The 27,147-nt window shown below is 39.4% G+C and overlaps 1 protein-coding gene across 1 annotated transcript in view; it reads right to left on the bottom strand.

The window, feature by feature from the left end:
• LOC136875585 (glutamate receptor) overlaps nucleotides 1–27,147 on the bottom strand; it is a 213,125-nt gene that overhangs the window by 75,281 nt on the left and 110,697 nt on the right. Inside the window, exon 3 of the mRNA XM_067149129.2 lies at nucleotides 1,380–1,561. Within this exon, the coding sequence (XP_067005230.2) occupies nucleotides 1,380–1,436 (57 nt within the window). The 5' untranslated portion in view covers nucleotides 1,437–1,561. The remainder of the gene's footprint in view (nucleotides 1–1,379; nucleotides 1,562–27,147) is intronic.

The following is a 27,147-nucleotide window of genomic DNA, read 5'->3' as shown; positions in this document are numbered from 1 at the left end:
AAAGACCTGAAAATTTATAAAAAGAGAAAACTGGCAAAAGGACGTAAAAATGAGATCCAAATTCATTCATAATTTTAGTTTTATTTACATATTTAATGAAGGATAATAGTGCTTTAAGATTCAAAATGCTGGTGGCATGCAACATACGGTGTAAAATATATGAGTGGAATAATACTTCCTTTTTTAGATTAACGTAATTTTTAAAATTCTGTGTTTGTTAAAAAATTAATTACAGAATTTAGAATGAAATATTTTTTCCACCTAGAACCCGCAATGGACATCTTGGATAGCGAAACAAATTAATGTAAGTGGATCATATTTGGCTTAAGCACACTACGGTTACAGAAATCGGAATTCGGAAACCTTACCTCAGTTGGATTTGCAGTATATCACAATAATCATCTCCAGGTTCTTAGGTGTAAACGATCATCGATTTTCAGTCACCGCGTTGAGAAACATCGAAAAAATTCCTTCCGCATCAACGGATGTCAAGGGTTCGTACTTGAAGCAAGTCAGATCTTCCTCTTCAAAAACACTCTCATCAAAATTTTCTCCGTTCAATATTTCACTTTTCTTACACATAATTTGTTACCCGTGGTTTTTTAAGCATTAGTTTCATTTTCATTTCATTTCATTTTTTCTTACTACAGAAAAGATGTCTAAGAGGTTATGGATGAACTCATGGTGATTTGAATTGAGAATGGGCAGTACAAAATTAGTTGAAAGAAAGTGAAGTTGCAAGAAATACCGTTAAGACATAAAAAACCTATAAGACAAAGAAGGCCGAAAAGTCAAAAAAGAACAAAAAGCACCATTTTCTGGCCTACAGTGACCCAGAATGAACATAATTATGTTGGCCCTCGTCTTCGGACACTGGAGAAGAAAAATGATTTTTCCTAAAATTCCGAGCCCTACGAATTAGGTGGAGAAATCATTTTGATGAGTGTAGTCGGTGTGTGAATTGGAGATGAAGTGTGTGAAGTAACATCCTTGTATTTGCTTGGAGTCCAGGTAGAAAACCACGGGGGGAAAACTTCTACAAGGTTTTTCTTAGGAAGGAAGCCATTCTTTTTACTGTCAATTTACTTAATTGAACTTAAATGCTTTCAGTCTGCCGAAAACAGTAAACATATATAACGCTGTGACATACATGTAAAATAATATACAGTTCACCACAAAGAATGACATATTTCGTTGTACAAGAACATCCTCACATTCTATCAAATAACTTTAAATCATTCGCATATATTTTTATAGAAGTTATATTATTCTATAAATGTTAAAGTTCATTTCTTATTTTGAAAATGTTACTATTTTCAAATTAAATAAGTAACAACATAATGATCACAGCTTAGCCTATGATTACTCATTCTGTTTACCTGTTGGAAGTAATGTTTGAGTGCTTCGCTCTCGAACAGTGTGACCATGAGAGGCATTTTGCTGTGACAATATATTTCTTTAGGATTTTGTAACAAAGTTGAAAACCATACTATTGCAGTGTTTACGGAAAGGCTGGACAGTGACTGTTGGAAATGAGAAAACAACTTGTAGGCCAACACATCTGAAAAAAGGGAAACATTATAACAAATGTTATATACTGTAATAAGTCCGTGTCTAGTTACGTTTCTTACATAAAAGATAACAGTACAAATATTCATATTGACAAGAAATAGTCCACTCTCGTATAGAGGTCGTGAGCTAAGTCTGCCATCATGATATCAGAATAATGTATGCTAGGAGTAAAGAAGGGCTTGTATTACTGTGTCCCTTTAAACTTGTTAACGTGCAATACATCTGTCATTTGGTTCCAGTACTGGCCATGTGTCCCAAAAATACCGGTGGAGGTAGAGTCTGGCGTTAACTTCAAAGGCGTGAAAACGTCTAAAATAAATTATTGTATTTCATAATTTATTTTATTCTTTATTTCATCATACATTTATATTTTCTTTGTTTCTATACTATGTGGCCCTCCTGCTCCGTACATTCTACGTATCAGTTTCCCTTTTGCACTAATGATAAGTGGGTTGCTTAATCGCTAGTTTACAAAGGAGCGCTACAAAGCGCTATACAAATATCAGTCATTTTACTACTCACGTTCCGTAAGAGGGAGCATTTGTAAATACGCAAAATATTCCGAAAATAAAGTTTAATAGCTCAGATATTTCACTCTGCCAAACAGTTATTTGTTAGTGGTATGTGCCTTGAAAGATCCATTTTGGATGACGGGCTTAACTGAAGATATCCAGTGCCACATTCATCTTGATAAAATGGTATGTATTTGTCAATTACTTGGAAACATAACAATAAAACCCAACTCCTCTCATGTTACTTTGCAAATAGGACAAATGGGTCGTTAATCGTTGAAATGTGGAAGTATTACACATATTTGCATAAGCATATGTACACACACACACACTTATTTTCATGTTCAAGGCAATACAGACAAATAGCTGATTTAAATGACAAAAAATGACAGACGTAACATAATTATGACTCTACATCTTGCAGTTATTATGGCCTTTAGTGTGATTCACTTAAATCATTGCCGGGCTGAATGGCTCAGACGGTTGAGGCGCTGTCCTTGTGACCCCGACTTGGTAGGTTCGATCGTGGCTCAGTATGGTGGTATTTGAAAGTGCTCAAATACGTCAGCCTCGTGTCAGTAGATTCACTGGCACGTAAAAGAACTCCTGCGGGACAAAATTCCGGGCGTCTCTGAAAGCCATTAAAAAGGTTAGTGGGACGTAAAGACAATAACATTTATTATTATTATTATTATTATTATTATTATTATTATTATTATTATTATTATTATTATTATTATTATTATTATTACTTTCTTGTTCTGTAGTGCTGCATGACTTAGGGCTAACGTTTATGTTATGCCCTCAACACTTTGGCGTATATTGTTATGGAAGCTTTTGCACGTCTTTAAATTTAGTTATGGTAGCATTTCACATGTCAATACACAACACGTACTTTCACACGTGCCATTGGGAGTTGTATTCGAACTGTCCTTTATTACAGCTGACGCATAAGTAATGTTATTGCTGTTATGTCCTCCTCCTCCAGTAGCGAATTCAGGACAGCCAACCGCTAAGAAGATCGACCCTCGTCTGGGAAGTATGAGGGATGATGGCACTGACGTTATATACATTCAGTTAGGGATATGAAGGGCTGCAGGTATTTGAGAGTATATTTCAATTAGTTTTTAATAAGTAAGAACACGTATCATGAATTAGAGAAGTTAAGATTTCCTCATCTTGAGAAATCCGTGTGGTCAACAAAGGGCGAGTCATATGTATTCTGAATACTTAATAGGGTAAACAGGGCATAGGTCAAGGCAGTTAGTAACTAAGCTATGACGTATTCGAAGAAACCGGCCTTCTTCCCTAGGAGGAGTGACGGAGCTGTGGCGTAATAACCGCGGGCAATTTTAAATGCATGCTTTTCTTTACATAACCGAACGTACAGACCTTCTCCTGATAGAGCTGTGACGTCACAGAGTGGGTGATTTGAAATGCGGACTGCTGGCTAAGGGTGCATGACGTTATAACCTAACGTATGCCCATTCCTTGTCCCGTTTCTCTACGTTGTCGGGCTTGTGCTGAGATGAATCCGTCAGAAAGGATTTTTATAACCGGACGCTCTTCCAGACCTCAACCTCATCAGGGAAGATAAGATGAAATAAATGGCATGATATATGATAATAGGAAGAAAGAGGGTAAAACCCGGTAGTGGCACATAGCCTTCTCCTTTCCAATAGCATCGAGAGGGTTGATCAGGCTTTAAGTCTCCATCCAACGGACAAATCACGATCAACAGCGTTATATGCCCTCACTGCATATGAGCACTGCGGCGAAGACTGGAATTTAATCTAGGCTATTTGGCACACAGTCTAGTAATTATAAGTTGTATACCACCATCTCGCTTACCCTGCCAGGCTGAGTGTCTCAGAAGGTTGAGACGCTGGCCTTCCGTCGCAAACTTTGCATGTTCAATCCTGGCTCAGCGGAGTTGGGGGAGGGGAGACATATCAGCGCACTCTTGCGGCATCTTCATGAGTTACTGTAAACAAATATACCGCTACAGGCATAACATTGAGTTCCTAAGACTACTTTCGTGAGTTACTGTAAACAAATGACTATCAGATCCCGCTAGACACATATCACTGCACTCTCGCGGTGACTTCGTGAGTTACTGTAATCAAAAGACTATCAGATCCCGACAGAGGCATAACAGTGCACACTCGCCGCAACTTCGTGAGCTACTGAAAACAAATGACTATTAGATCCCGCTAGAGACTAACAGTGAGGGAGAATAGCTAGTGCGCATGTAAGCATGCACATCAGCTTAAGGTACACTATGACGGCGAGTTTGCAAGTTACTGTAAAACGGATTACTCATGTACTCTGTTAGCCGTAGGATTGCGGGGGGCGCTATCTACCTAAAGAAATGACGTGCGGTTCTCCATCCTTCGGGTAGGAGTCGCATGCGTGTATGCATGATGGATGACATAGCCGCTATTTTTAATTTTTTGTATGTACTGTATGTGTTTAGAAGGAAGGGGATGCTGTGCGGTCGACATCAAAAAGAACAAGAGATGACTAAGGGAGGTTGGATAGGAGCGTGGTAAGAGACGAACAACAGTTGTGGCAAGCATTCAACAACTGACACTCTGTTATAAGTAGAACTGATTGTATTGTGAATACGGGTGTTAACGCATTTCTTTAAAATTTATCTTTCTTAAACAAGATATAACATGTTACAAGTAACCTTTGTACTTAAAGCTCTTTATACTACGTGTTTCCTTTCACTTCCTTAGCTATCTGACTATCCTCCTCCTAACAGAGAGAGTTATATCCTCCTTATAGAACTAGTAGCTTATAACTACCACCTCATCCTCCTCCTCATAGACTTAGATTTCCCACTTATTCTCCTCCTGCTCCTTCTAAAACGCATCTGTACTTAGTTGAGCACCTGTGCCAGAGTTGACTCAGTTTCAGGCCTTATTCCACTTTTCAAATGTCGTAACTGAGCTGCAAATCAAACACATTGTACATACTTTATGTATAGTACTATAATAATTATGCCGGGACTGAGCTACAGTAGTACCACACTAAGATCACTCTGCTTTAACATACAGCGATCACGTCGACATGATTATGCATATTTAGACTTGTTCGTTATCAAGGTCACTCTCTAATTAACTCAAGCCATTATAATGCTATAATTGAGAATCCTTTCATTAGTCTATAAAATACTGTGATAGAGAGTAGAGCACTTTATTCCATTATGACAAGAACATTAATAGTTGATGTGCAAGGCTTTAAAGTGAACGGCTACAAATATATGTTTTAGGAGGTGGCTGTGTTGGATTGCACTATGATATGGGCGCCAAAATTCGTCAGTTTAGAATTTAGCCCAAATGTCCTTTACTGTTTGCAAACAGATGAAGACAAAAAGCATACACAATGGTTAGAAAAATTTTGATCTGTAGTGGGAAGAAGGAATGCCTTATTATTTTCTAGTAATGATCATGAACGCTGATTTGTCAAGAACAGATCTTGTTTTTAAAGGGTTGTTAAAAGAAGGACTGCTTGCGTGAGTATCTACCATCAACATGTGATATTATCGACATGCATGAATTAGGATGAACATCATTTAAAACTCTTCACAAGGAGCATTGTGGAGAAACAATTAAAACAGTCTTCACGCCATGTGTGCATGCTCTTTGATTGCTTGTGCCACAGTGCATGCCGGGAGGTGAATAAAATATGTAAATTGCAGTTTCGAAATGACGACAGTGTGAAAGAAACATTTGTAGGGTAAAGACATCATATCATTTCCATCGGATACTAAGTGTAACGCAGTTGAAAATGCAATTGTAAAGTTTTATGCTTGCAAAAAGAAACTTAACTCTTTTACTGAAGAAGAGTTGAATGCATTACCAAAGGCATTTTCGGTCAATGTAGCTGCGAATGCTGTAAAGAAGATCTGGGACAAAGTGCCTCGTGAGTGGACTCAAGATCCCGTTTTGTCAGAGCTTCGAACGAGTGTAGTTTGTATCACGAACAAGTGAGTTTAGCTAAGAGACCTTCAGGGAGACAGATCCCTACATGTCAACTCATTAAACTATATCACAGATCTAAAACAAATGATTTATCTTCGCTTACAAACACTTATCATGACTGCGAAAATAGTAAGCAAGCTGTCGCAGAAAAAACTGAAGACACGTGCTGGGAGAAAGGTGAGGTAGCATACTGGGCATAGACTCATCAACAAGGTGATTGATCTTTTTCCTTTTGAGCTTCATCTTTCTAGTTACCAGTCCTGTGGGCCTCGAACTCGACGCCCACTACGGACGTGGTGATCCTGGAATTAATATGTTAGATGGTGCCCGCAAAGAGCATGACATTGCTTATCGTCAAATCAAACCTGAACTAAGACGTGCAGCTGATGAAAACATGCTTCGTAAAGCTATGCAGGGTGTGACGTCACCTAGTGCTACAGTTGCTGAGAAGATAGCAGCACTTGTCATTGCCCGTGCAATGAAGGAAAACTGTTACTGGGTGGTAGAATTAAACAGCGAAAATAGTAGAAATAATCTTTGTAAGAAAGCACAGAATAGATTTACTTGAAGAAAGAAAATTGTATGCATACTAATATAAATACGATTTGTGAACATAATGCAGGTGCTGTTTGATTTGTAATATTAATCCAACCCTACACCATGTCCTAAATTGACTAGTAGTAATAATGTTGAATTGCAAGTTTAAACTTGTCTTGTGCAGTGGAAGAAAGGAGAGGTAAAGGTTCTAGAATAAAATTCAACTTCTAAAGTACGTCCTCTTCGTTGATACTAACTCCATATATTTAAATGGAACGGCACAAATTTATACAGCTGATTTAAAAGTTAATCTGCGTACAAGTTCAAATATGTAAGTATTTTCAATATCGGACAATTACTTTTTGAGATATAAGTAAGAACAGCATGCGCTGTTTTGCATGCCGCATCAGACGGCAGACTTGCCTTGAGATTGATGTACGTAGAGTAGTGATGAGCAGAAACCAATTTAAATGAATTAAGTTTATAAGCAAAGGGAAGCGGTCTGAAGATTGGAATAAAAACAAATTTATGGGTATACAGGGAATCAAATACTCGCATACATAATGTGACGATACTCCATCCACAGTAAAAATCACTTGACTTATCAGTCTGTTTTTTATATCTGATCCAAAGTATTTCTTTCTTGAAAGGGGACCATTCACTATCTCGAGGTGGAAAAACATCATTCACACTATAAAATCCAACAGCTCCCCAGATAACAAGGTTTTTATAAAATATTGCTTCCGGCAATCCCCATATAGATTACATACCCATAAATCAAAGACGCCAGTGAATCAAGGCTGGCAGAAAAGTAAACAAATATGGAATATTAGAGGTTAAGAATGGAGTGGTCATAGTTACAGAGACAAATAAACATGAGTCAGAAGGCAAGTAAAATGAGAGCAAAATACCGAAATAAATATTTTAATCGGCTGAGGAAGCCAGAAACAATAGCAAAATAAAAAAAGAATGACAAAAAACAAATATCCTTAATACACTGAAAAGTAACATAGGTCCGATAACCGCTCCCCCCCCCCCACACACACACACACTCAGAGATCAAACATGTGATGCAGAGTGTATATAAATATAGTAGCAAGACACGTTACGACAAAAACGTGACAGCCTGACATGATTCAGTCAACGACTCATGAGCTTGATCCGAGAGCACAGATCAGAAACCACGGTCGCCGCAAAGAGGCCTGGCCCACCCAGTCTAAACGTATAACGTAAATTACTTTCACGCCGCATAACACGTATTCATATCTCACATCTAGGCGAACATGAATCGTACGGTATCAGCATTAAATCACAAAACAGAACATATTCTTGAACCAAAATATCGAAGATATATAAAATTAAAAGGTCTCCTATCAATACAACAAGCAAACTCATTACACACACAAAACAATCGGATCGGTGCCACCTTTCGCTCTATTGCAGGAACGAGTACACATAAGCAGACATGAAAAATAAAGGAACGACTATGAAATAAGTCTGCAGCAAAATTATAAAGAATAATACATTAAACAAGGGATCTCTCAGTAAACAAACTAGCATAACTATGGCACACCAGGAAAGGAGAAGTAGGATAAATACCTCGAAATTAAATAGTCATATTCACGACTCTAAACATAGAGAGCCATTTAAAAAACCTTTTAAATCTTTTATCGTACCATATGTACGAGATGAAAGCAATCTCGCAGGTCAACGTCTCAATCTTTTTTCCAAAAATATTATTTTCCGACCACCAGAGATAACTTGAATCAAAGGTAAGCTAGAAGGAGGTACTTTGGCAATTCTCTGTTACCTGAGGTGCCATCTGTCCAAGCGGGACGAATTACACGTCAAGCCTGGCATAGAGAATACTAAGCAGCTATAACAGACTGACCTATAATACTGTAAAGAATGTGATATCTGTAAAATACAAAAGCAAGATAAGGAGGTAATGAGGTAATGAGGTGCGGCACATAACCGTCTACTTTAATCCACCGATCGAACTCGGTCATCAGCTACATAGTCTTGGATTTGTGTCGTTTGAAATCTACAGTAAAATCTATAATGTGCGTGATGGCGTAAACAAGTTCTAATATGATGAGTACGTGCAAATGCTACCGTCAGGCAGTTATTCAGTAGACTATATTCATGACTACATTGAAAGTACGTTCATTGAACAGTTTAGTGATGAGAGTTTTAGTAATAATAATTACAATTTCTCAATTGCTGTGAGCAACATCACACAAAAAGGGGTTATTGAGTCTTCATTCAAGATTGACTTCAAATCACAACCTGATTCGATTGGACCATTGCTTGGATTTTCACCAAGAGAGCTTATACCGAAAGTAAGTTATGACTCTGATCAACCTATAAACCGCTTCGATGATAATCATGTAAACATCACTTGTAATATTATTACAGACTTGTATAGTAATCAACAACCTTCACACGTCCTGCACGACTTTATTATTACAGAGGAAAGTGGTTATACTATTCGTGAGAAACGGTCAGTAGTTGTTTATCATCCTGTGTCGGTAAAACACATTAGTAACATCACTCTTACGCCTGCGAATAAACATAATCAGCTCGTTAAATTAGATCGACACACGCACGTAGCTTACAAACTTCATCTTAAACAAGTATGAAAAATCTATAAAACACAGTGTACATTCAGGAGACGTACTACATGTTTGCGAAGACTCAATGAGTTAACAAATGACCATAAACAGATTCTCCAAGATTTAGGTTATACGCTACTACGACAAAATGGAAGAAATGCTAGACGTTTATGAACACAGTAGAAACTTCTGAAGGTGTAGAGCGAAGTGAGTTTCATTCTTATCAACCTTTTACGTTTGGACTCAATAACAATTATATAATTCGTTTTATAATTAATCAGCAAGATGTATACAATCTACCACACGAAAGCTACCTCTACATTGAAGGACGCCTAGATAAGGAAGATGGAAGTGGACCAAGCACATCTCAACTAAAAGACCATGGTCTAGCTTTTCTCTTTTATGAAGCGCGTTATGAGGTAAAAAATGTGGAAATAGATAGATCGAAGGATGTTTGTACTACAAGCGCAATGAAACTCTACCCTTCTTACAGTGATGAAGAAAGTAATCATTTGCGGACGGCAGGATGGTGTCCGAAAGCCATTAACAACTGGATCATTAATTAGGACGGTCCTTTTCTGGTATGTTATCATTAAAACATATTCTAGGAATTGCTGATGATTTTAGACGGATTATAATCAACGCAAAACAAGAGATAATTCTGATCCGTAATCGAAGTGATTAAAATTCTCTTAAAGCAGCAGAATGACCAGTACTCTCGAAAATTACTCTTCATCGTATATTGTGGAGGATTCCGCATGTAACATTATCTGATCGAGAAAAACATCGAATGCCCAAGATTGTCGAAAATAATACATCATTACCTATACGTTTTCAAAGGAGATAAAGAAAAATACTTCAGAAATAATAAATAAAATTATATCCCATCGTAATCCTTTACTTACTGGCAAGGTATGGAGGCCTTGATATGTTCCCTCTCGTGTAATATCGCGTCATCATTGAATTATAGTTAGAGTAATTAAAGTTAAAAGTTCGTCCCTTGTGACTTCTTAACACCACCATTCTCCTTGCTTCATGGGTAAACGTCACCTGAGCACATCACAGCTTAATAGAAGGAAATTATAGTCAAGCTACCCAACGATTATTTTTGGTTAATATGGTGAATGTGATATACATTAAATGCAGATATAATAATAAATACTTTAATGTATTGTTAAAAACTAAATAGATAATGAATATATGTTATTATATATTTATCCCTATATCTCCAATACATATAATATAAACATTTATTAATATATAAATTCATACTCTTACAATCAACGCTAATAATTTTAAAGTAATTGGTAAAAAAAATTATAGAAGGTGATAGAAATATAACCCAACTTAATATACACCCTCCTAACAAACAAGCATAGCTGGGCTGTTAAACGTCACATTTTTTGCTAGTTGCTTTACGTCGCACCGACACAGATAGGTCTTATGGCGACGATGGGACAAGGAAGGGCTAGGAGTGGGAAGGAAGCGGCCGTGGCCTTAATTAAGGTACAGCCCCAGCATTTGCCGGGTGTGAAAATGGGAAACCACGGAAAACCATTTTCAGGGCTGCCGATAGTGGGGTTCGAACCTACTATCTCCCGAATACTGGATATTGGCCGCACTTACGCGACTGCAGCTATCGAGCTCGGTAAACGTCACGTTTTACTGAAAAGCCTTTGTATACTATTCGTGAATGTCAAACCCATCTTAAATTCAACCATGAAACAGATAGCTCACAGTTTGATCACTGTAAATTAAGAAATATTAGACTATACCTCAAAGGAATTACGTATCTCTACAAAAACAGGGACATTAATTTTGAGAAAAATAACTTTGGCTTGCTCTATGACATGTTTTGTAAATTCCAATATTATCAGAAAGAAGATCGTCCGCTACTTTCGCCTGAAGAATTTAAACATTAAACACCTATTGTAGTTATAGACTGCTCTTATCATGAAGAATCTATAAAAGAATCTCCTGTCGATATTCGTTTAGAATTTAAAACATCTGAAAATATTCCTCCTAACACAACAGCCTACTGTCTTATTATTCATATGAGTGATCTCACCATCCACTAAGGAATTTTGTTACAAGAATATAAATAAGGATATCCTTTCATCGTGAACATTAGTGTATGCTTCTACACCGTACACTATGGAATGTAAAGAAGAAAAAGACTACATGGTTAGAGACGCTTTCCTTGATAACAAACAAAACTGTGAATATGCATCCTGTTCGCCTACCAGCGATACTAATACCTATATATTATTTACATCACTCAGGTAAATGAGGCTATTAAGATGCTCTATAAACATAAAACCTTACAGTATATCTGATGCCAAAACACATGATTCAGTGTTGACCAACAGGATTTTTATCTATGTACGCTGCTCCTTTCGTAGATGATTTTTGGGTTATCCTACCTCTCCACAGTAAGATGTAAATATATGTAGCTTCACGCAGACGCTGTCGGCGACATTACGATCATAGAGGTGAAAATCGCATCGATTGGGATGTACCTGATACAGTGTATGCATGAACTTCTTTACAGTACCTGATAATGACTCTGAAAGGAACTAAACACATCTGTACAGATATTCAAGAAGAGAATAAACAGCAACAGAGAAAATAAATGAAATGTTAGAGGGCATTTCTGCCTTTGCTGGCAGGACCTTGTGTTACAGTGCACTATGTCTTCTGGTATGGGCTAGAGCAATTTTGTTACTTTCATAGACCTGTCTCTGCCTTATCCTTGGCTTTGACAATATGAAAGTGACTGAGGTATGAGCGATGCTAGTAATGCCATTCCTTGTGCAGCCAGTCTCTGCTATGAATGGTGTGAAAAAGTTGCTCATAGTGTCGGTTGGTGTATGCATTTCAGTGGGCTTGGCAGACTAATATGTAATGGCAACTTCTGGCTCAGTAAGGAAAGCAACGGGAAACTACCTCACTCCGCATTTCCCTACTACGCCTCTTCAGTGATGCCTAGGCCATCTGTAACAGCTGATGGCAGAGCTGTTGAGGATCCAACCAGCCTTAGGGCTGAAGACCGAACATACACAGAGGGCATTCGACCAGTGCAGGTTATTGTAAATAAAAATGGGTGTGAATAAATGAATTCCATCCCCTGGTCTATGGAGTTTGGACAGCCAAAGTAGGGGACTGCTTGTAGGGGTAAAATACAGTGGGGACTTCGAGGGCGCTGGAACCGCTACGGTAGCTGTGAAGGCCCTTCAGGAACTCTGAAAAGCGGTGGTAAAAGGGGCTCTGGTAAACACGCAGCAGGTCGTTATGCTACTTAGGTTCCAAAATGGGTAAAAAATAAATAAGTGAATAAATGCAATGTAAATTTTAATCTTATACCAGTTGTATAGTATTATTTGATTACTTTCACATACTGTATATGAGTTGACTATGTAAGTACAGGAGATATTATAAGTAGAATTTTGTAAACAATATAAATTTATTAAGGATGAGCTGTGTGTGTAATAGAAAAATGTTAGTGTAAATTGTATAATATTGTATTGTAGGAAAATTTTCTTCTTCTCTTGTTAATTTAAAATTTAGTGCTTGACAATGATGTATTTTAGTGTACCATTTGCCACCGAGGTAGACACCTCATTTGCAAATAAAGAGACTTTTATTTGATTTGATAACATCAAGGTGTTCACAGCATGTTCTAAATTATTGATCTGTGTAATTAATTGAAAATATGTGTATATTTAATCACTGGTAGGTCATTTTAAATTACTAAGTATATATATATAGGGTTTTAATAATCAATTTCACATCATTTCATTTCTTTGTATCGCGGCTATAACGTATTCTGAACGAACGACTTATTGAGTAAAGTATTTCAACATCATTCGTATTAATGGCTTGCAGTAAATTTTCCAATAGCCGAAGTCAGGGGACCGGAGGCAGCAGGCTGATTTCAGCCCATTACTAGGAAATGCACGTCATCAAGCTTACGAGAGATCTTACGCTCTCCACACTCTGAAGAGACAGTTAAAACCTTGTTAACGCCTACTTTTCGAAGTTCGCTACCTGACGCTTTGTTTGCGCGGGAAAGTTCAACCTATGTGAATGGACGTAATGAAGCAACATGATGGATTCACAGCAATTGATAGGAGAAGGGTAAGACATCAAATCTTACTGGACCATGTGATATGGTTGATGGAGGGAAACTTTGGAACCTATATACTTCGACGACAGGCAATTGGTAGGACACTCTTACAACTACTTATAAGGACGATTCTAATCAATCATCGAAGGAGGGCTGTACGTCTTGACATCGGAGAAGATCTTAACTTAGTTCACTTCGCATCTGAGTAGTGTACAACACAAAATTTACTCTCATTGAGACCTGTTATCTCTATGACGAGAGTTAAAGTCAACGGGAGACCGGTTTTTAACTGGTATAGGGCAGGAGAGATTTTGTTATGAATTTAGTTACGCTACGGTTCCGTAATACGGAAGAATACAAGTGTATTCTCTCCATGAACGTAACCCATGGTGGTTTTGCTATTAAAATTAGGACTCATTACGACTTTATGTAAGGAGTACAGTAGGAAGTGGTAGAGGCAGGAAAGTCGTAGTATAGCTTGTGTACTATGCACAAAGCAGAAGTAGGACTGGAATCTACAACAAGAGATGACGCCGCCGGTACGAGAGATCCATCAAACATCAGCTACTACATAGATTGTATCCAGATAACAGAGTTTACAAATGGAGAGCTAATGGCATAAATTACTGCAAGTCTTAGCGTAACAGTTCATTTTCTTAGAGTATATTTCATTCAATTTTTATTTTGCTTCCGTAAGTTCAGATTCCGTTAATACGCCGTTGCGTCATCCTAATAAATAGCTGTTCAAAATTGTATTTTCTGAAATTATTATTAATGATCCTTAACTTCCAAGTTAGTGTACTCAATGGTTAGTGTTCCGTCACCCCACCCCTGGGAGTTTGTAAAGTCTCATTATGTATTATTATAATCATTATTAATTATCAACTATCGTTTTAAAGCCATAAGCTTGAAGGCTGGCACCAATGGGATATTGTTTATGCAGAAAAAATAAGATATGATTTATTTATACTAAAACTAGCAAATGTACACGTGCTTCGCTACGGTATTCTAGAATGTATACGGATATCGAAGTAAATTGCTGTACTTGAAGTGAATAAAAAAATTTAATTGCATGTCTCTTGGCGTTATCCGAGAAAAGGCATAGGGAGGTCCGCAGACGTTGTTTCCACTGTGAAGTGCGAGTTGCAGAGTTGTGATGATAACGACAGGTCCACTTGTCTGCCGCAATTCACTATGCGGTAACGTCAGTCACATTTTGATGGGTAAATTTGTTTATAATCGGGGGCACCTATACCTAATGATAAAGAGAATCAGGTAAAATAGTTTATTAAAAAATGCACGCTCCCTTGCCTTCTGCTAGGCAAATCAAGAAGGGAATTATGCATTACAATGGTATATAGGCGTTGGAGAACTACCCCATTCCTATTGCTAGTTAAAGTCGGTGTGGGAGGTACTGATTACAACAGCAGATGCCCTCCTGCTGAGAGTATTGATTTGTAAAGTATTAATTACAATGTAAGACACACCCCTTTCTAGATCGCTACAAATCGACTTAAATTAATAAATGTAGACCGACGTACGGATTTGCATGTTCAACTTCATTTACAGAATAACTGTTGTTAAACGGTGCATTTATATTGAAAAACGGATTGTATAAAAAGACGACTCTAGTCTCATTGAGCTATCTAAATGGCTGGCCCTATGATATTTCCTCGTATCTTATCTATTTAAAGGCAAGATTATTTTAGAAACGTTGAATAGGGTGAAATTTGTGTAAGGTTTTCACACAGTGAATTAATTTTCAGATACTTATGCGACAGCTTCAAACATAGGATTTGGCTGGGTGGGCCAATATTCGTGTAGAATTTGATGATCCCATCTTTCCTATAAGTGACTCAAACCATCAATTATACGTGTACAAAGTGCAAAATTTAGGTAAATCCAGAAATAGACCCAAATTTAACATAAGGGATAGAGATACGATAAAACGTCATAGGACCAAAGCTGTAGATCACTCCAAATTGATCGGAGATTGTGCCATCCGCTTAGCCACGAAATATCTCGAAAGGAAGGTCTGCATGGTCATTAAAATTGCCTCCATATTTCGATATTTTTGGGGGGTAAAAAAATATTTTAAAAACTCGTAAATTTTCCGTCGGTTACAGGCAAAAAGCTATAATTTTGCCAAATTTCTATTTTCTAACTCGTCTGGGAGATTGTGCTTGATTGATATGGGGGAGGGGGTTAAAAATTAGGACTTTCAGGAAACGTTTAAGCCCATGAAACCTATAGGTTATCGTTCAGGATAAATATCACCGACTGTGTTCTTATGCAGATTTGAAACTCTCAACGTGTCCCTCTCAGAGAATTTTGAGAATTTTAGATTTTTCTAGGGATCCTGAAGTCATCAGGTTGTCTGGTACCAAGTTTTAAGTTTCTAGGATGCCTAGAATGGTCTCATTAATTCACATCTCTTTTCATTTTTATGCCTTAAATTATTTATGTATAGTACAGTATATATAGATCGCGCCAAACTGACTTCTATTTATTAATATGGATTATATATTTCACCCGCTTCCGAAGCGGTTCTAGGGGCGTCTTACTCACACAGTATGTTTTCCAGGTAGTAAGTCATATTTGAAAGTCATACTGGCACATACCTACGTCTATTACCTTGGGCATTCTTGACAATTTATTTTTTCACCCTTTCTCACCCTCTATGCCAAAGGGGGCATTTTTGACTATTTATTTTTTCACCCTTTCTCAACCTTTATGTCAAAGGGGGCTGAAGCTGGACTTAAAAATCCGGAATGTTACTTATTCATCTCAGCGACCAGGAAAACTATGGATTAAGCAGTATATTCGAGTATTATTATATCTCACTCCCCTCCCCCCCAAAGGGGGTTAAAACTTTGAGTTTTAAAAATCGGGAGTGTTACTAGTCATCTCAGCGACCCCGAAAACTATGGCTTCGACACTATTTTCGATTATATTTAAATCTGAATCCCCTCACCCCCCACCAGAAAGGGGAATGAACTTTGACCTGTAATATATCCGGGGTCTCACCATTCATCTCAGCGACCCCGACAACTATGGATTCAACATTATTTTCGTTTATTTTTATATATCACTCTCCAATTGGCACCCACCACGAAGGGGGCTGAACTTTAAAAAATTCCGGAGTGCCATTATTCATCTCAGCAGCCTCGTCCCCCCCCGCCCCTAATGGTTCCTGGGGTGTCCTACCCCCACGTGGTTTGTCTCCTGATACCAAAATTTCGAAGTGTACAATTCATCTCGGCGAGATCGAAAACTATGTATTCGACACTATTTTCGATTAATTTGATCCCAAAGGGGGATGAACTTCGACTTATAAAATAACCGGAGTCTCACTATTCATCTCAGCGACCCCGACAACTATGTATTCAACATTATTTTCGTTTATTTTTATATATCACTCTCCAATTGCCACCCACCACGAAAGAGGCTGAACTTTAAAAAATTCCGGAGTGCCATTATTCATCTCAGCGGCCCCGAAAAGTATGGATTCGACACTACTTTCGATGATTTTTATATCTCAGCAGCCTCGCCCCCCTCCCGCCCCTAATGGTTCCTGGGGTGCCCTACCCCCACGTGGTTTGTCTCCTGATACTAAAATTTCGAAGTGCACAATTCACCTCGGCGAAATCGAAAACTATGTATTCGACACTATTTTCGATTAATTTGATCCCAAAGGGGGATGAACTTCGACTTACAAAATAACCGGAGTCTCACTATTCATCTCAGCGACCCCGACAACTATGGATTCGACACTATTTTCGACTATTTTTATATATCATTCTCCCATCTCCCCCACTACGATGGGGGCTGAAATAGTACTTTAAAAAATTCCAGAGTATCACTATTCATCTCAGCAACCCCCAAAAATATGGATTTGACAGTACATTCGATGATTTGTATATCTCAGCACCTCGCCCCCACCCCAAATGTTTCCTGGGGTGTATTACTCCCACGTGGTTTGTCTCCTGATACTAAAATTCCGGAGTGTCACTACTCATCTCAGCAACCCCGAAGACTACGTATTCGACAGTATTTTCTATTATTTCTATATATCACTCCCCATCCCCCCCCCCCCCAACGAAGAGGGCTGAACTTGGACATTAAGAAATTCCGAAGTATTGCTATTCATCTCAGCGACCACGAAAAGTATGGATTCAACACTACTTGTGATGATTTTTGTATCTGAGCCCCCTTGCCCTTCCCCTGCCCCTAAGGATTCTTGGACACCCACGAGGTTTTTCTCCTGGTGCTAAAAATCCGGAGTGTCACTATTCATCCCAGCGACCCCGAAAAGTATGGATTCGACACTATTTTAGTTAATTTGTATATCCGAACCCCCTCATCCCCGCCCCTAAGGTTTCCTGTGCTGTCTTACCCATACGTGCTTTATCTCCTGATACTAAAAATCCGAAGTATACAATTCACCTCGGCGACCCCGAGAACTATGTATTCGACACTATTTTCGTTTATTTTTATATATCACTCCCCCCTCACCCCCCAAAGAGAGCTGAACTTGGACTTTAAAAAAACCGAAGTGTCACTATTCATGTCAGCGACCCCGAAAAGTATGGATTGGACACTATTTTTGATTATGTTTTTACCTGAACCCACTTACCCCCACCCCTAAGGGGGCTAGTGGTGGCTTACCCCCACAGTGCTCATCTTCAGATAGCAAATAATATGTGTTCAAAATTTGATTGAAATTGCTCCAGTGGTTTAGGAGGAGATGTGTCATGTACATACACACATACATCCATTTTTATATATAGTAAGATTAAGGTGACCCGCTACGTCACAAATCTGTCACACATCTGTGGGCAAGAGTGGGTACGTCACAAAGGTAAGAACAGCATCAACTCCTTTGCGAAGCATAAGATGCATAGTTTAATATTTTGAAAACTTAATTTCATAAACAGTAAATATTTTGTTAAATCTGAATGTTGCATGGGGCATTACAATTTTGGGAGCAATCTACCTCTTTACAGTAAAATGTTAAGGAGTACAGCAAACTTGTCGCGAGCATAACAACGACTTTAGCTCAACTGGTAGTAGTTTGTTTAATTTTGTAAATAATTACACAATAAACATTTCATTAAATTTAAAATGTTCTACTTACTGCATTCCCTTTCCGTCCTCACACCTATCAAATGTTTTACTAGTCGTCGCCATTTTATTTTTATGAAAATGTAAGCGGAAGAACTTCTAGTTATCTTTTTATCACAATCGTTGTTCGTCTCTTACCACGCTCCTATCCAACCTCCCTTTGTCATCTATTGGTCTTTTCGATGTCGACCTCACTGTATCCCCTTCCTTCTAAACACATACAAAAATTTAAAATTAGCAGCTATGTCATCCGTTATGCATACATACATACATACAACACCTATCCGAAGGATGGAGAAAAGCTTGTCATTTCTTTGTATATAGTAATTGCCACGTAAGGAAATACCCCAGAAAGTAAATATCGCCGCGCGATGCTCTTCTTTTCTCTTTTTTGTAATGGCTGATCACTGCTGCCAACCTGCCTGGTTACATATTAAACTCATCAGACATAACCATAACTAACTAACCTCAATGTAAACACCGATAATGAATGTTTCCCTACCCTAGTAAATGATAAAAGATAAGATGAAATAAATCAAGATAATTATGAATATCTCCTCAATGAGGAATTAAGGAAATAAAACACTTTTTCTCACTTAAATTATCTGTCTTTATTTTGATATACAGTAGGCGTACTATAACCATATTCTTGAAAAGAGGGGCGTGTTAAACGATGCAATTTATTTAATAAGTCTTTGCAGTGTGATTTTCGAAAGTTCCAGACATCCAATGACTTCCCTTTCTTTTGCGCGAATATTTCCTTCTCTCTTCAATGCAGGTAACCAGTAAGGAGAGAGATTATTGGGCATATTTTCAGCCTGCAGGCTGGTTATATCTTCAAGCTTATCAGGAAACATATAGGAATACTAATGTGCCAAGCTCCGTGAACGGAATTCAGGTCAGCTTTAAAGTTCACTGCGGATTTGAAAATAATAATGTTATAAGTTCTACTGCCAAAATTTCGTCCCGCAAGAGTTATTTCATGTACCGGTAGATCTAGACATGAGACTGACGTATTTGAGCACTTTCATCATTTCACACAAACTGTGTTATTAAATGCATTATCCGAACATGCCACAATCCTACTTACCTGGTATTAGCCAAATAGATTTACAATCCCACAGAAAAAGAAAATATGCTTTAAATATTCTCGCAAATGTATCACTAGTGACTTTAACGGCGATGCGGTGGCAACACGCACTTCACGCTAGAGCAGTGATTGAACGTTGCCAACGTGCCAGATTAACGGTAAATGTAAGACGTCGTATCGGCAAGTAGGGTCCCTAAACTGTATGGTTACCGACACTGAAAAAGACCCAACAGCAAGAAAAGTAACCATAAATCAATATCTTAATATTACAGGGGAGAAAGGGTAAGGTTGCACCCTTAGGGTACGTCCTTACACGGAGAGGACTATAGATAGCACCCCCCGCAATCCTACTTTCTCCCACGGCTAACAGAGTGCGTGGTTAATCCGTTTTAGAGTAACTTGCAAACTCGCCGTTAGAGTGTACTTCAAGCTGATGTACATGCGCACTAGCTATTTCCCCCTGTTATGTCTCTAGCGGGACCTAATAGTCATTTGTCTACAGTAACTCACGAAGTCGCGGCGAGAGTGCACTGTTACGTCTCTAGCGGGATCTGATAGTCATTTGCTTACAGTAACTCACGGCGTCATCGCGAGAGCGCACTGATGTGTCTCTAGCGGGATCTGATAATCATTTTTACAGTAACTCACGAATGTTGTCGTACGAGCGCACTGTTATGTCTCTAGAGGGATATCTGTTTACAGTAACTCACGAAGACGCCACCAGAGTGCACTGATATATCTCCCCTCCCCCCACCACACAGCTGAACCAGGATCGAATCTGCAAAGTTTGGGGCGGAAGGCCAGCGTCTCAACCGTCTGAGCCACTCAGCCTGGCAGGGTAAGGGAGGTTGTGGTATACAATTTCTAATTACTAGATTGTGTGCCAAAAAGCCGGGATGAAATTCCAATCCTCTCCGCAGTGCTCATATGCAGTGAGGGCATACTACGCTTTTGAAGGTGATTTTCCGTCGGATGGAGACTTAAAGCCTTGATCAGACCTCTCGATCCTATTCGACAGAAGAAGGCTATGTGCCACTACCGGGTTTTAACCTCTCCCTTCCTACTAACATATATAATGTCATTCATTTAATCTTATTATCTTACCTGATGCGGTTGACGTCAGGAAGGGCATCCGGTTATAAAAATAGATTTTGACAGACTCAACTCACCACAAACCCGACAACGTAGAGAAACGGGACAAGGAATGGACACTCGTTAGGTTATAACGGTATGCACCCTTAGCCAGCAGTCCACATTTCAAATCACCCACTCTGTGACGTCACAGCTCTGTCAGAAGGAGGTCTGTGCGTTCGGTTATGTAAATATAAGCATGCATTTTACATCGCCCGTCCTTATTACATCACAGATCCGTCGCTCCTTCAAGGGAGGACGGCAAAGTGCCTGTGTGAGGGTAGTTTTCAGTTCGTGGCCAGGGTTAGGTTAACACACGTGTTAACCACTCCTACAATTCACCTCACCCCTCCAAGGGGAACCCGTAAATAGCCTGTCTGAAGTTAGATTAGCGCTCCTCGTGGTGAGGTTAGGTTATCACGTCATCACGGAGTCATTACCTCAACTACCAGTCACCTAACCGATTGGACTCCTCCAAGGGGAGCCGATAAAAATGCTGTGTGAGGTTAGGTTAGCGTTCGTTCCAAGGTTAGGTTAACACGTCATAATGACGTCTTAACCTCATCCGTAGGTCACCTAACCGATTTGTGCCTCCTCCAAGGTGCCCCGTGAGGTTAGCCTTGCCCTCGCATGTAAGGGTATGACATCATAACCTCACCTAGGGGTAAAAACACCCAAGGTTGGCCAGTGAGGGTAGCATTGCCCTCGTACGTATGGGTATGACATCATAACCTCACCTAGGGTCCAAAAGCACCGCCAGGTCATTCCCTGAACAGTTAGGCCCCTCCAATTGATTCTGTGAGGTTAAGGTTGCTCTCGTACGGAATGTTATGACGTTATTGCACACCTTACCCTCAACGAGAGGTCATTGGACTCTGGTAAGAACCCTCATAGGTACACTACTCGGTCAATGACCTAGAACCCCTATGGCTACACTACTAAAAAGCGTGGGAGAATGCTGAATCCGTCCCCATTTGTTTTAGAACATACTTTGCCCTTCTACTCATCTCCTTCACCATAATAATCCTCCCGGCCTGAGAGACGGCGTCACTGTCTAAGAGGCCTGCCTCCCCTTTCAGGGGATGAATAAATACGTTTTAGTAGTCGTCGCAAACGGGGTTGTCCTGCTAGAATTGTCGAAGTAGTTGCTAGACGGATCCCTGTCAGTCTGATAAGGGATTGCGTAACTGCAGTAAAAATAATCATCGCGATTTATTGGAGCAGGGTCTTAAAACTTCAGAAGACTCCTTCGCTGACCATGCTACGATTCAACCATTCTTTACAGCCGCTGTACATAGTTATACATACTTCATCAATTAATTAATCAGCATAAAGGAAAAGCTGTCATCATATTGCTCCACACATAGTCATCACTTCCTGACCTAAGCTCTCCACTCTAGCAGGAGAGTTTTAGAGCAAAATTCAGGCAAGTCCGCATCAATTTATCTATCCAGTATACAAAATATCATTTTACAAACATTTGGACTTGACCGATTTTTGCGCCGAGGTCTTCAATTGTTTCTTCTTGTTGCGATATATCGATATCGGTAACAATATTTTTGAGAAAAATGGACTAGGTGTGTGAAAAATAGTGAAATAATAGAGAATTTTGCGAAAGAGCTATGACAGGGTTGGATTAATCGTTAAGGATTATCAATGAAACCATAGTCCTTAGAACAACAACACTCTCTAACTTATGTTATGCTTGATATAAAACAAAAAATGAGATAAATTACTTTAAATACAAATTTTTGCGTATCCGCGGAGGTTGCTGCTGGACCTTATAAAGCATCTTACCTTGAGTATCGGTGTCAGCGTGCACAATGTAGACACATTCTGAAAAGAAATGATCCTTTGCTTCCGCTATAAATTTTGTCATATCTTCCAGCGATATCCTGATGTTGGAGATTCTGGGAAGAAATGTAGCATTCTTATTTATATATTCTGTTACAGCCTCCTCTTTTAATTGATTAGTATGAGTGTCTGCGACCCACGAAGAAGTTTCTTCAGCCACTTCTACGAGAAATAATACGGTGAGAAGCTCAGCGTAACAAATCTGCATCACGTCCAAATATCTGACAAGGAATGAAGAACTTGAACGTTACTCAAGTTTCATTTCTCCTACCCAACAGCGATGTTTCCAATTACGTAAATGTAACTCGTCAGAATCAATGACATATTTGATGTTCAGTCTTGAACAGTTGTAAGAAAAATAATCATTCTCCTTCGTTATCAAGATATGATGTATTTCGATCTCACTGAACCTTCAATAAAATAAAGAGGTTTGAGGCAGACATGTCAGATTAATAGAGTGGCAACTACTTAAAAGCACAGTTATTTGTTCCGTCGATAGCGGTAGAACTGAAGAAAAACACACATTACTTATTCATGCGCACTGTAATATGAAAGCTTTATCTGGTTCTAGTACCGTAGTCTAGAGGTCTCCCTAGTAGCTTCCCGCTTCGAATGGCATTGGTCCATTCATGGCTGTACCACTAATTTAACTGGTTTTGGAATGCATAAACTCAGCCCCGAGAAGATAACTGTAGAAGAGACGTGGGTTGAAATCTCACTGCCTGTCATGCTGGAAGTGGTTTTTCATTCAGCTGTAGGTAAATACGATGATGGTACGGTGTCTTTCAACGACCAGTCAATTCGTGGAGCGGTCAAAGAGCTTACCTGGGGAGGATCAGACAAGACCGGTCGGTTGATAAGGTCTGTTGTTAACGCTAGCCCGGAATACATGGCCTTACATAAATAGAAACCTCAGTTATTATCAGGTACGCCCATCGCGTTCTTTCGTACCACTCCGTATGAAAAGCAGTTTAAAATTCACGAATACCATGGACCTGCACGGATAACTGTATATGGCGTTAACTTCAAGCTTAGCCCCATCTGCAGCTTTTTATTTTCCTTGTCATATATTTAATTTTTAATCGTTTACCTATTCATAATTAAAAGATGAACTTTTTAATCCTAACAGCTTTCTCCTAACCGCTTTTGTAAAATCCAATCCATCTTTAAAGAAAGAAGGGCATGGTTTTCAAGAACATGATTTTTCCTAAGTTGACTTAGACATTTCATTTTACTTTCCTGTTGGTTGTTCGATCGTCTCATTCTGCCATTTGTATTTGTTTATTCCTCTTGACCATTTCAAGGTTCAAATGAATCTGTATTAAGAACAAAAGTAGCCTGCATGGTTTTCAAATATCCAAAAGCGAGACAAAGAGTCCCCATCACAGGGGTTGACCTACCCATGAATTCCTTACATCTATCTATTCAAGCTTTCACCCTCCCCTGAAGGGTTAGGCGGGCCACCTAGTAGGAAATACCAACTCTCTGGCCAAGACTCCTTACATTCGCCCTTGGGATAAAGCAAGGAATGATTTTCTATTGACCGGGTTCGATTCCCAGCTCTGCCACGAAATTTGAAAAGTGGTACGAGGGCTGGAACGGGGTCCACTCCGCCCCTGTGCATCGTGTTTTACTGGACTGTTCCATGAAGTGAAGCCAGTTCCTGCTCAGTCAAGAATTAAAATCCTTCGACTACTGGTATTGCACGCTGCCACAACACTATTAAACTGGCTTCAGAAATAATTGCAAAATCATAGGATTTTAATAAAGAAACTATGACTCGACTTTAAAATCGTACATATGGGCAACATGCGAAATTCCGCGAATGAAACTCCTACCATGTGAACAGACATACTCCTGAGTTTCATGACCTCGACAGTAGATGCCACTACCAGTTTCATATGACCGCCGCTAGATGACACAACGAGGGCTCTCGCAGACGAAACGCTTAGTCTTGAGGAAACAGAAGCCTTTTCGTTGCCTCGGTGGTTACGGAGCAGTGAACCAAGGCCAACTAGATATACAGGCCATAAGGCTCCCCCTCCACTTCCGGCGCTACGTCACACGAAGAGCCATCCGCTTCATTTTTCTCCAGTGACTTGTAGGCTCATATGAACCTCGCAGCAGTAAGGCTATCAATGGTGTTGAATGACTTAAACGTGTGAGAACATTGTGAATTATGCCCACGTCGTGTTGTGTACCTGGTTGTAGAAGCAACTATAGTTCAGAAGAGCCCAGTATTTCAGTGTTTAAATTTCCTACTGATTTGGTTCGGAAACAAAAGTGGATCCATCGAACAGAATTTGTCCCTTCAGCAAGCTAAGTTGTGTGCATAAAACACTTCGACGAACGTTTCGTAATTAGGGAGGATTCTGTTAAAAGACCTGATGGGTCTATTTTAACAGTGACATTTTGATCACAAAGTTTAAATTATTTAGTGTACTTATAAGAGATAAATTTGAATCGAGGTTTTTACATGGTGATTCTCAAAGAAACATTCTGATTTTGCTTGTCAACAAAGTTCTGGAAAATGAAAACGTCATGTTTGAAACATGCAGTGATTGTAGAAGTAGTTTTAAAGATTACGTTGACAAATGTATATACATCTTTTGTAATATATTATTGAATAACTATAGAAAAGTTATCGCAGACAAACTCGTTGCTGTATGTATGTATGTTTAGTCATCAGCCCGAAGGCTGGTTGGATCCTCAACAGTTCCGCCATGAGCTGTCATAGATGGCCTAGGCATCACTGAAGAGGCGTACTAGGGAAATGAGGAGTGAGGTAGTTTCCCGTTGCTTTCCTCACCGAGCCAGAAGTTGCTATTACATATCAGTCTGCCAAGCCCACTGAAATTGATGCACCAACCGACCCTGTGAGCAACAGTTTCACACCATTCATAGCAGGGACTGGCTGCGTAAGGAATGGCATTACTATCATCGCTCATACCTCAGTCACTTTCATTTTGTCAAAGCCAAGGTTAAGACAGAGACAGATCAATGAAAGTAACAAAATTGCTCTAGCCCATAACAGAAGACTTAGTGCAGTGAAAACACTAGATCCCGCCAGCAAAGGCATAACTCGTTGCTAAGAAGAAGAAATCCTCAAGTAAGGATAGCCATAAATCGGCGAAGAAAAGGAAAATTGATAAACTGAAACCTTAAGAATTGTTAGATAAGTTTTAAGTTGAAGCCTAATTTCTAAGAAAGGCTCCAGACTATTGTTGTGAATTGCTATCATGTATTTGCATAGTAACATTAAAAGTATTTTTATACGTATTATACGAAACCGTGTTCCGTTACAAATGACAGATGTCAGCTTAATTTTACGTAAATAAATGTACATAAACTGTTCCGCTAGTTTTCCCCCGCATAAAACTGATGTAGTGCACAAGCCTAAATAAAACCACAATTAAAGGCGTGTTCAGTTATATCGTTAAGGTTCAATAAATTAATAATATCATGGAAACAGTGAGAGCGGGCCGTATACTACCATGCTGAACGCCAGCCACTGGCGTGACGTCACGGTCCGAGCCTTGTGGCCTGTCTATCTAGTGCGGCCTTGAGTGAACGTTTAGACGACATTACAGGATAGCTCCACCACTAATAATAATAATAATAATAATAATAATAATAATAATAATAATCGAATGTATTCCACTGAACAGGAAGGGCTTACTAGAAAACATTGAAAAGACAGAAAGGAAGATCTTGAGGAAGATACTAGGGCCCAGGAAAGTGGGTCAAGAATTTAGACTGCGACCAAATGAGGAACTATACAAAAGGACCGAAAAAATCACAACATCCTTCAAGAAGAGAAGACTCTGCTTCTACGGACACATTAAAAGAATGCCACCAGAGAGAACAGCCAAGCGAATTCTGGAATACACGGAGAACAGGAAGACACAAACTAGCTGGCTTAAAGGGGTCAAGGAGGATACGGAGGAAAATAATATATCACAGCAGGTAGTATACAACAGACAGGAATACAGAAAAATCATCAACAAAATTAAGGGATTCCAAGATCAAAGTAGCAAAAAACAGACCGGCAACAACTGGTCACGAGAACGTAAAGAAGCCCACTCCGAAAGGATGAAGAAGTACTGGGCCGATCGAAAGAGGAAGAACCGTAAATGAATGATGCTTAACGTGGTCCATAGTAGACCCATTCGAAAACAAGAAGAATCATCATCATCATCATCATCATCATCATGTCCGCCTCTGTGGTGTAGTGGTTAGTGCGATTAGCTGCCACCCCCGGAGGCCCAGGTTCGATTCCCGGCTCTGCCACAAAATTTGAAAAGTGGTACGAGGGCTGGAACGGGATCCACTCAGCCTCGGGAGGTCAAATGGTTAGAGGTGGGTTCGATTCCCACCTCAGCCATCCTGGAAGTGGTTTTCCTCAAAGCAAATGCCGGAATGGTACCTAACTTAAGGCCACGGCCGCTTCCGTCCGTCTTCCTTGTCTATCCCTTCCAATCTTTCTATCCCCGCACAAGGCCCCTGTTTAGCATAGCAGGTGAGGCCGCCTGGGCTAGGTACTGGTCATTCTCCCCATTTGTATCCCCCGAACCAGTGTCTCACGCTCCAGGAAACT

This window comes from Anabrus simplex, chromosome 6 (genome assembly GCF_040414725.1).
Source record: "Anabrus simplex isolate iqAnaSimp1 chromosome 6, ASM4041472v1, whole genome shotgun sequence".
In the NCBI taxonomy this organism is placed as follows: Eukaryota; Metazoa; Arthropoda; class Insecta; order Orthoptera; family Tettigoniidae; genus Anabrus; species Anabrus simplex.
The sequence above is the reverse complement of the archived record's forward strand: the minus strand, read 5'-3'. Positions and strand labels throughout refer to the sequence as shown.